Source organism: Peromyscus californicus, unplaced genomic scaffold (genome assembly GCF_007827085.1).
Source record: "Peromyscus californicus insignis strain IS unplaced genomic scaffold, ASM782708v3 Scaffold_7__1_contigs__length_154581171, whole genome shotgun sequence".
NCBI classification, from domain to species: Eukaryota; Metazoa; Chordata; class Mammalia; order Rodentia; family Cricetidae; genus Peromyscus; species Peromyscus californicus.
The window spans coordinates 10,740,136-10,750,357 of NW_026294595.1; the positions used below are offsets into that span (position 1 = coordinate 10,740,136).

Below are 10,222 nucleotides of genomic sequence, written 5' to 3' on the forward strand. Positions count from 1 at the left end.
ACAGCTACGCTGAGCCTCACAGTGCAGCATGCACAGGGTGTGTTGTGCAAGGATCAGCCATCTTAGTTCCTTTTTGAGGTGAAGTGCTGGTTTGGCAAGGGACAGCCTAATCCTACTGTGACATGGGCTTAGAAGGTAGAAAGGGCCCCATCTCAGATTATCACAATTCTAGCGCATCTACGGAACTTAACAACTACCAGGGACTAGCTTGGTGTATTGGAGTGCCTGACACTAATCTTGACAACTTGAGCTCCATCCCAAGGACCCACATGATAGAGAGAGAGAATCAACTCCTACAAGCTGCCCTCTGACCTCCATATATCCACTGTGGCCCATGTATGCCCCCCACAAATGCCCATGTGTGCACATTCACACAGGCAAAATAAATAAAATGTAATAAAAGTTAAAAAAAAAAAAAGCCTGGACCTGCAGCTGGACATGGCAGCCCACACCTGTAATCACAGCGACTGAGAGGCCGAGGGAGGAGGATTACTGTGACTTTGGGGACAGCCTGGGCCATAGCTTAAGTTCTAGGCCAGCCAAAGCTACAAGGTAAGACCCAATCTCTAAAGAAAATCGAAGTGAAACCAAGGACCTAGAGATTAAAGTCCTGGATAGGACGAAGGCACCAGCCTCCAGCCAGTGTCTGCTGTGGAAAAGAGACAGGGCAGGGAGAGGCCGAAGTGCTCCCGGTCTGATCTGCTCTTTACCTTGCTTTTCCTTTAACACGGAGAGACCAAAGAGGAAGGGTGGAAAAATGCTAAGTGTATGGAAAATCTCAGAAGTGACATGTGAGCATTTGTGGCAGGGCGTCCTTGCTCTTCCCCCTTCAGCTAATTCTCAGTCCACAGAGACTCCATAACCAAAGCCTCTAACATATGCAGGCTGTTTGACCCAGAAGTCCTTCTAGAATTGCATTCTCCAGCTACAGCTGAGGGACTGCTCAGGGTGCCTCTGAGACACTGACCAAAGTGTTCAGGCAGCACTCATCCCTGAAGAGCTCTGTGACTGGTTTTGTATTTTCTGAATTCCCATCTGTGGTGATTTGAGGCATGGCCTTGTTGGGGAAAGTGTGTCATTGGGATAGGCTTTGAGGTTTCAGAAGCTCAAGCCAGGCCCAACGGTTCACTTGTTCTTCCTGCTGCCTGCCGATCCAGATGTGGAACTCTCAGCTCCCTCTCCAGCACCACGTCTGCCTGCATGCCACCATGCTTCTGGCCATAAAGATAATGGACTGACCTCTGAACTGTAAGCTAGCCCCAGTTAAATGTTTTCCTTATAAGAGTTACTGTGGTCATGGTGTCTCTTCACAGCAATAGAAACCCTAACTAAGACACTGACTATGAACACACATTGTCATTTATGAGGAAAAAATGGGCAGGAAGAGAGGAAAAGAGCAGGTGTGTGGACGATTCACCAACGCACAGGCTCCTGTCCACTGGAGCATGGACGGCACATTCTAGAATGACATTTAATATAATGTACTTACAATGGTGGTTTTCCCTGAGGCAGGCGGACCTAAGATCACCACCTTCGGCACTGTGGAAGAAAAAGATTTGGATGTCAGCACTGAGCTTGACAAAGTGGCCTCCCACGTCTGCGCTGCGCTGGGTCTATTTCTTTTCTCCCCAGATTTCATTTCTGCCAGTGACACGGCCATTCATAATCCTGAGTCTGGGAGACACTCGCGCCCCAGAACGCATTCTCTGTGTTTAGAGAGGTAAGCGATCACAGAGATGGTTTATTTTTCTATCTCCGCGGGGACACGGACACAGTAACTTGTTTGCCAAACTAATGAATATCAAAAACAATTGGGATTTTCAAACGCCATAAAGCATTTTAAACAGGGACTTTGTCTTGGGAACACTCTTTCAAATAAAGTTGTATTTTATGTAAATCGACCTTTGATGCATATATATAGATATATATATGTATGCCTTTTTATTTAGCAAATTGTACCCTCCCCCGTCATTTTATAGAAGAAAATAATGGAAAGAAGCCTGTGGCGTATGGGTCAGATTTATAAAACCCAAGGCAGGTAGGTCTGTTTTCGAATGCAGGCATTTCTATGCAAATTTCTGAAAACCCTGGCAGCTTATTTGTAGCTGTGAGCCCTGGCTCTGGAAGTCTTGGTTCTGCAGAAGCCTGAGAGTGTCATCTGGGACACCATGGAGCAGTTGCTGGTAATTGGGAGGAGACAGAAGCCTGTCACAGTGAAAGGGTGGGACAGGGGCACAACAAGGTCAGAGGGACACATAAGCCCACGGATGATTGCCAAGGAAGTCTCTTGATGATGTCACCTCCATCTTACTGGTCCAGAGTGATTCCCCTGAGCCTTAGGACACACGAACACTATCTACCCCAACTCTCTTGAGGCTCTCCTACCTACGTGGAGCTGGAAGGACTCTTCTCCATGCAGAAGTGAGGCATGAATGACTGTCCACTCTGGACAGACACGGAGATGGAGCCGGAGAGTATCCTTCAGGCCAGTAGTTTAGAGGCCAGCACGTGGACACTCTGCTAGGCTGTTTGGGTTCAAATAGATCTCTGCCCAAATTCCCAGTACCTTCTCACTTCTGAGGTGAGGGTGGAGAAGAGTGTGAGATGATGCCCCTCCCCCAACTCTGAAAGTCTCACAAGTAGCACAGGCCCCATCAGGGGAGGATGGGATAGGGGACATGACAGGGCTCCACATGGCTCCACACAGCAGGCAGGCTAGCAAAGTGAGCCATATACTCTGGGTACCACAGTGCTTCTGGCCTGAGCTGCCAGGATCCTTTAGGTCCTTGGGCCTGCAGGGGCATTGCTTTCAAAAGGCTGGGATGTGTCCTGCTTTTCCTAATAGCCCTGGGTCTCAGAGAATCCCTTGGGGGTCCCATATGATCCCCTCCTTTGAGCTGAGAGGCCTGGGGCAGCCCCTTTCTTCCCAGATGATGCTAACATATGTTCACTTACCACTTGTCATTCCCTGTCAAGGATGTCCTTGCCTCCACCCAGCAGGGGATACTCTGGGCCCTACTGCCTCTTCCTGCTTGAGACTACACCCTGGTTCCACTGTGGGGCTGGTCAGGTTCCCTGTTGCAGCTTCCCTTCCACTGGAGTAAGCTTCATTACCAGTCCTAAAAACTAGGGCACTGCTGTCCCAGCAAATGGCCAGCTCTCTGAGGGAAGGTACAAAGTCTTATCCACATGAACCTTCCCACAGAAGTTAATACTGCAGGGCCACCCACCCAGCAGAACCTGCAATGGCCACCTCAACTATCTGCCAGCCCTTGATGTGACCATTGAAAGTCACCATTGCTGCCACCCACAAAAGGCTCCCCTTTGCCGGGCAACATTGTGGGGAACTGCTAAGGACTCATGGGTGGTCAAGTCGAGACCGGTTCTAGTAAAAGGATAGAGGGTCACAGAATCCCACAAAGCTGGGGAGCCCTGCCAGGGCTACCCCACCAGAAAGAATACCCCAAGCAAGGCTGCAAAATGGTCTGGGGGAAGAACACTGCTGTTCTAGGCACTGACACCCCAGCCTTTGTCCTTGACGCTCTGTGGTTCATGGGGCTGCAATGGGTGGGGGCGCAGGCGCAGCACACGGCAAGGCTGTTGTAGATGCTGAGGGCATTTTTCAGCATCAGAGATGCCAAAGAGGACTCAGGGCTCAGGACAGGACGCAAGGGATCCATTCCTACTCTGACAGGCCAGTGCAAGGCCTCTCCGGGCCTCCATCTGAGTGAGAGATATCATAGCAGGTAGCATTTGCAGCCCAAGTATGGAAATGAGATGGCTTTGTGGACATTTGATCCAGTGAAGGGGAAGGTGAGACTGGAGCCGGAGTTCAGTCTAGAGTTTGGAGGACAGCAGGGAGGGTGTCCAAAGGCAGGGAGGAGCAGGAATCAGGGAAACTACTATGCCTATCGAGAGAAGGCCTGCTCAGCCAAAGTCAGGACACTGGAGGCTTCTCGCGAGCCTACTCTGGTGCCCATTGCTCTAAGCATGGGCTTTGCCCATTCCTTGGAATGCCACCAGCCAGACCCATCAGGGTTCAGGGATAGTGCTGGAGAAGAAGGTAGATGCATCTCGCATTGAGCATGTAACCAGGACATCCAGCGATTAAGTCCAACTCCTGGCTAGTATGCTCATCTTGGCAAGGGCCATAGGCAGGGGCTACAGGGAATGTTCCTCCTCTCCGTTCCCAGCTCCTCTAAGTGGCACCCAAATTGTACACGCCTAAGAAAATACTTTAAAGAGGAACATCGTGGCCCTTCTCCCCTCCCAATTTCTCGTACTCACTTATGTGACTAATTTCAGTTTCTTAAAATCTAACACCTTGAAACTCCAGCCTAGCTCATGAGTAATTATTTATAAACAGTGTCATAAAAGGCTGCTTGACTGCCAAGAGTAATCAAACTCCTCTAACCACTTCAAAGAAAATCAAAGAACCTTTCCATCCATGGAGCCTTTTGAGGCTTAACTAGGAACATGATTTAAAATTCACAAGGAACCCCTCAGGTATCAGAACTCTAATACAAGGCTTTCCTGGACAAGTGTTTGATAAGAAGCGAAACGCTCCATTATATCCACCACCGCCTGTGCTAATATTGCCCAGGGCCACTGTAAACGCTCACTTTGTACTAAACGCTTTTCTCGAGGCAAAGGGGCTGCTAGCCCTAGTGCGGGGCTCCTGCCCTCCCTCCTGTGCATGCCCACAGGCTGGGGTGAGTTCCTCTTCCTATGTCAGTCACTGGCCAGGGTTCCGTGTGCCCAGGTTTGTCCTCCCGCCAGTAAGCAGGAAGGTTGTGCTCCTGGCTCTGGTGGCTAGGAGGCAAGCAACTCTTACTACTGCCCAGAGGAGTGAGGGAAATGCAGGTTGGATGTTTTGGGACCCTGCTAGGTTCCAGAGGGGCGTGGCTCAAGCTGATCCTATGTGTCTTGTCTTAGACACCCTAGAAAAATCACTACAGGAAGGTGGCCTCCCTCCACCCATGTTAGCCTTGCTTTTCTGGGAATGAAAGCCTATGAACGTCCCTATCCAAGACATAGATGTCCTACAAATGTTCACCAAGGCCTGAGAACAGGATGGAGACCTGGGGGGATAATTAAGCCACGAAAGCCATGGTTATGGGACCTAGTCTGGGTACCTGAAGAACGTCCAGGCTGGCAATTGACACCTGTCCCCAACACAGGCCTGGACTCCACTCCCTGCAGCAGAGGGTGCTGTGTGGAATAAAGAGAAAACTCCACAAAGAGCAGTCTCTGCAAAGTCACAGCCCTGGAAATGTGTGGCAGGTAGCCACAAGCGGATTGTCACGGGGAGGAGACAGCCGTCCAGCAGGCATCAGCTACACTCAGCCAGCCCAGAACGATGGTATGGGGACTTGAGAAGGCTGGCTCAGGGCATCTGATGCTGAACTACTAACCTGCAGCCACACAGCGGCACTGAGACAGGAAGAGAAGGCAGAAGCAGCCCCAAGGTCCAAACTCTCACTCCAGGCCTGAGGTTTACGGAAGCCTGAAGGTTATTAGCTCAAAAAATTTCCTCCATAGTAGGGGTATGGGGAGAGAGCTCAGTCACTAAGAGCACTGGCTGTTTTTGCAGAGGACCTGGGTTCAGTTTCCAGCACCCACATGGTGGCTCACAACCATCTGTAATTCCAGATCTTGGGGATTCATTGCCCTCTTCTGGTCTCTGTGGGTACTGCATGCACATGGTGCACACACACATGCAGGCCACTCTTACACAAAAAATGAAAATAAACCTAAAAAAAAAAAATCCTCCAAGAGGCACACCCACCCAGACAGGACATTTACAGCAACAGCAGACAGGCCAATGCAGAACCTCCCCCCAGCACAGCACAGCAATCAGCCAACCAGGGAGGGTCAGAAAGAATTGCCAGGGGCAGGGTAGGCAAGGCTGGAAGAAGCAGGTGGAATTCTAAGGGACAGTGTTCTCTGACACCCCCACCCCATCACAACTCAATTTCCACCCCGTCTATGGTCTCAACCTCAACTGAGTGCTGGGGTACCCAGAGTCAGCCATTCATGCCTTGGAAGAACCTCAGAAAAGGACACTGTTAGGGTTCCCTTTGAGCTCCCTGCTGGGGTCCACATGCTAGACTTGGGCTAAAAGAGGCCCCTCACGTCCATCAAGGTGCAGGTGCAGGACACGTGAGGAAGGCTGGTGAGCTGGGGCATCGGCAGGCCTGAAGCCTACTCTGGCTACCTTTTAAAACTTTTTTTAAAAAATTGTTCTAGTTTTATTTCTGTTGCTGAATGATAAGACACCATGACAAAAGAGATATCCTATTTTTTTTCCAAGACAGGGCTTCTCTGTATATCCCTGGCTGTCCTGGAACTCACTATGTAGACCAGGCTAGCTTCAAACTCAGGAATCTGTCTGCTTCTGCCTCATGAGTGTTGGGATTAAAGGTGTGAGCCACCATACCCAGCTCAAACCTAAACCTAACTTTTATTTGAAAATTTTGCATCATTTCAGACTGTAGGCAGCCCAATCCCACCATGGGGCATCTCAAGCCCTGAATGCTAACTTTACTGGTAAGATAAAGCTCCCTCAGAACTGCTAATGGACCAGTGGGAAAATCAACAAACCAACCAAGACATCAGAAGAGTCCTCCCTCGGCTTGGCAAATCTACCACCCTGGGATGCAGGAAGGGCCCCTGCTTACTGGAGGGCCATTCTCTTCCCAGCTCTGCACTTGAGCCTGGGGTCTGACCAAGCTGCCTCTGGCTGAGGTCTGGGGAGTTCAGCACTCATTAGCAGGTACTGATAATGAGACCCTTGGAAAAAAAGTCCAAGTGCTCGCCTGTCTAGGTAGACCAGAAACCAAACTTCACCTGACAAGTGGAGTGATCAGAGAGTTTAAACCCAACAGGCAACATCAGCGAGGGCAGGCGGAAGCATTAATAATTGATTACATGGGCCATTCTGGGGTTTGCATTTTAATAGCTTGGCAAGAGAATTTTTATTAGTTAGGCTCAAAAAGAAAAAGAAGGCATTCTCCAATTAACTGCTGCAACTTGTCCAAGTACCTCCCCTCCCTGTCCTATTCTGATCTCCCTTCAGACACAGATAGGAAGAGAGGGCTTCTGGGCTGCGGCCAGGATGGGTAGGGTCCCTGGAGGAGATGGCGGCGGCAGCTACCACACGTTGGAGGGAGTGCTCACCATTGTCATTGTTCCTGCGCAGGTGACTGATCATGAAGGGGATGGGGTCTGCTGGCTGGTGGATCAGGAGCTGCTCCAGCATGTTCTGTGAGCACAAGCAGATATCAGGAGATTAACACCTGCAGGGCCCTTGGTTGCCATGGAGATCACTGTTGGGGCATCTACTGGGGTCACTGGCGGCAGAGGCCTGAGGAAGTCTGAGCAGCCAGCATCCCCCCCTTTCTCCCTTTGTGCTTGCCACACAAGCCTCCCCTTGGTCCTGCACTGTGCACTGTTGCCCTGTTGCAGGGCCTTAGTGAATGCTGGCTTTCCACATAGACTGTTTCCTGATCCTTGATCTGGCTACTCGGTCATCAGATCTCAGTGTACCCAGGTAAATCCCTGCTGCCCTACACTCCTGCACAAGCCTGCCATGTGAACCTGTGTTCCCTGCCTCGCCTCATCCCTGCGCTACCCCTCCATGGGTTCTGTGGTCCTCTCTGTCTGCACAATTACAGCAGGTACCCACGCAGATGTTAGCTGCGGGCCGAAGCCACTCCTGCTGCCCGGGACTCTCCATTGTGGGACAGAATACTCCTCGGCCAAATATCTAAAGTCTTGAGAACTCTGGCTGTTTAGCCCAACTGAGCAACACATCAAGGGAAACCATTTTCAGGGTGTCACACCGGGGAACTGGAGAGCTGACAGGAGCTAGGCTGCAGGGCGGGTAGGAAGGGGCTTCGGCCTATGAGGACAGAAAGCATGCAGGTCAGTCAAAAGCACCAGTGGGAAGTCCTGGTCCAGTGCACTCTGGACCTCACCAGCACGTCCCTTCCCTTCTTGGGGCCTCGGCTCTCCTTCCCCCACCTCCTACCTATGTTCAGTGGCACAGCTGGGCTCACTCTGTGCTCGGGTATGTTGCTGCATGTGTCTTGGCTAAGATGTTGCAATAGACAGCGCAACCCAAAAATACATGCTCTGGGTTGGTAACGCCAAGAGTATGTCTCAGGACAAGAGAAAAAGAAGCCAAGTCTGTGACAGTGAACTGAATTCTGGGAATGGTGTCAATGTGGGTGAACAGCAGTGGATCTGTGAATCCCATAAGATTCACAGACATCTGATGAAATTTCACAGTCATACATGCTACCACAGAAATCCAAGGGCAGGTGAAAGGGAACAGGATCCAGGGCCTACTTCTGTCTCACGGCTTTGACAATACCCATGTTAGAAGGCTCAAGGGTAGACATTGGAGAATACAATTTTTGGGCTGGAGAGATGGCTCAGAGGTCAAGAGCACTGATCTTCCAGAGGTCCTGAGTTCAATTCCCAGCAACCACATGGTGGCTCACAACCATCTGTAATGACATCTGGTGCCCTCTTCTGGCCTGCAGTCATACATGCTGTATACATAGTAAATAAATAAATCTTAAAAAAAATACCAATTTTATAACTTCCTAAGCCTAACATTATTTGAAAATAAAATGCTTTTGTGTTTCTGGTTTTTAAGGAAATGATCAAAACAGTAGAGACACTACCCAAATGAGCTTAAAGCTTTCTTGGTGATTGCTCCATCAACCCAGCTAGAAAACAGGCCAGGATCACCAATCCCCTCCTCCCTGTCCCCCAACTTAGCTGGTTTATTTGTGACTGGCCACTCTTTTCTCCCCCTACCACTACCACTTTCCAAAGGAAGCATGTTTGCTGGAAACTCAGGTTCCTTGGCCTGGGCTCATGAATCACCATGGTTCTGTTTTGGGGGGCTTCAATACATTAAATGGCAGAATAGGGTACTGGAAACTGAGCCCTAGTTTACCCTTGGCCCCCAGAATCATTGAGTGGCTAAGAGCTTATCAGTCCAGCTGCTAACAGCCTTTTGTACCTGTGGGGAGTACGAGTGGAAGACTGGACCACAGAGCTGGGGACAGGCTTTGCCTAAGGCCACAGGGGGCTGGGAACCAGGACAGGCTGGGAGCCAGGATGAGGGCTGAGGGCTTTGGAAAGGCCAGTTCTGAAGATGGAGGCTAAGTAGAAAATACACCGCCTTAGAAGAAGCCACCCGGTTAGGGAGGTCATCTTGAACTTGGTCCCAACAGGAATGAAGACATTCTAGTGAGGTAAAACCCGCGTCTCCTCCCCTTGACTGACAGCTGAGACAATGGACACTGAGACTTTGAAGTTTCCCACAGAACCTCATGCTGGGCGAAGGAACAGGCTGAAGCTTGGTGCCAGACAAAGGAGCTTCCTCAGAGTTCTTACAACTTGTCAGACCAACTTGCAAGGGAGAATGGAGCCAAGACAAAGGCGGGTCAGTAAATGGGAAGGACCACACTTGACTGGGCCTGCTTAGTTATGCGCATCTCTTGCCCTCTAAATCCAAACCTCATGTTTGGACCCCAAAACTGGATCTGGGGGTGGGGGGATCACCAGACTTTTATGTGTTCCTCTTCCCAATCTGGTCATATGGAACAAATCTTTTTGGTTTTCACTGTGCTTGTCTCCTGAACTGGTCTATTGAAGTCAGGTGGCTGATCCTACCTTGTTAGGGCTGCAAGGGCCCAGCTTAGGTAAGACCCAAGGCTCGGCCACCACAATTCCAGACGAGGCCTTGGAGACTACCGCGGGATTTCACTGGTGGGGAAACTGAGAAGAGGGACTACCCCCCAGACCGTGCTGCCAGCCTGGCTCCTGCGGTCTTGTGCCTCACTCCCACCCTCGGGCGCCCGGCCACCTGGTCACACCTGCATCATTTCGAAGATATGGTTGTCCTCCCCGTACTGAGGCATTTCCGGGGGGATGAGGTGCGGGGCAGTAGTCACGTCCATGTCTCGGACTGCTTGCCGTTCCCTAGTAACCGCGTTGCTAGGACGCCAGGCTGTGCGTCATCGGTGCGCGCCTCCGCTGGGGCAAGTCCTGGTTCCACCGTTCCATCCATCTCGGAAAGGATCGCAGTAGGCTCTCACTCCCCAGGTCATGGGGACCCCCGATGGGCCTCAGCGCAAAACCCCAGGACATCCCGAGGGGCCACAGCGCAAGGACTCCAGGATGCCCGTGGGGGTCACAGCGC

General features: G+C 50.9%; 1 protein-coding gene across 2 annotated transcripts in view; it reads right to left on the reverse strand.

The window, feature by feature from the left end:
* The window catches only part of Ak8 (adenylate kinase 8), a 128,586-nt gene extending 118,581 nt beyond the window's left edge, over positions 1-10,005 (reverse strand). Inside the window, exons 1-3 of one of the 2 annotated variants that reach the window (XM_052725164.1) lie at positions 9,897-10,005; positions 7,180-7,264; positions 1,490-1,539 (exon numbers count right to left, since the gene is read on the reverse strand). In XM_052725164.1, the coding sequence (XP_052581124.1) occupies positions 1,490-1,539; positions 7,180-7,264; positions 9,897-9,980 (219 nt within the window). In that variant the 5' untranslated portion in view covers positions 9,981-10,005. Of the gene's footprint in view, positions 1-1,489; positions 1,540-7,179; positions 7,265-9,896 lie in introns of those variants that run through there. The other variant, XM_052725165.1, reaches the window with a different exon arrangement.
* Positions 10,006-10,222: the final 217 nt, after the last annotated feature.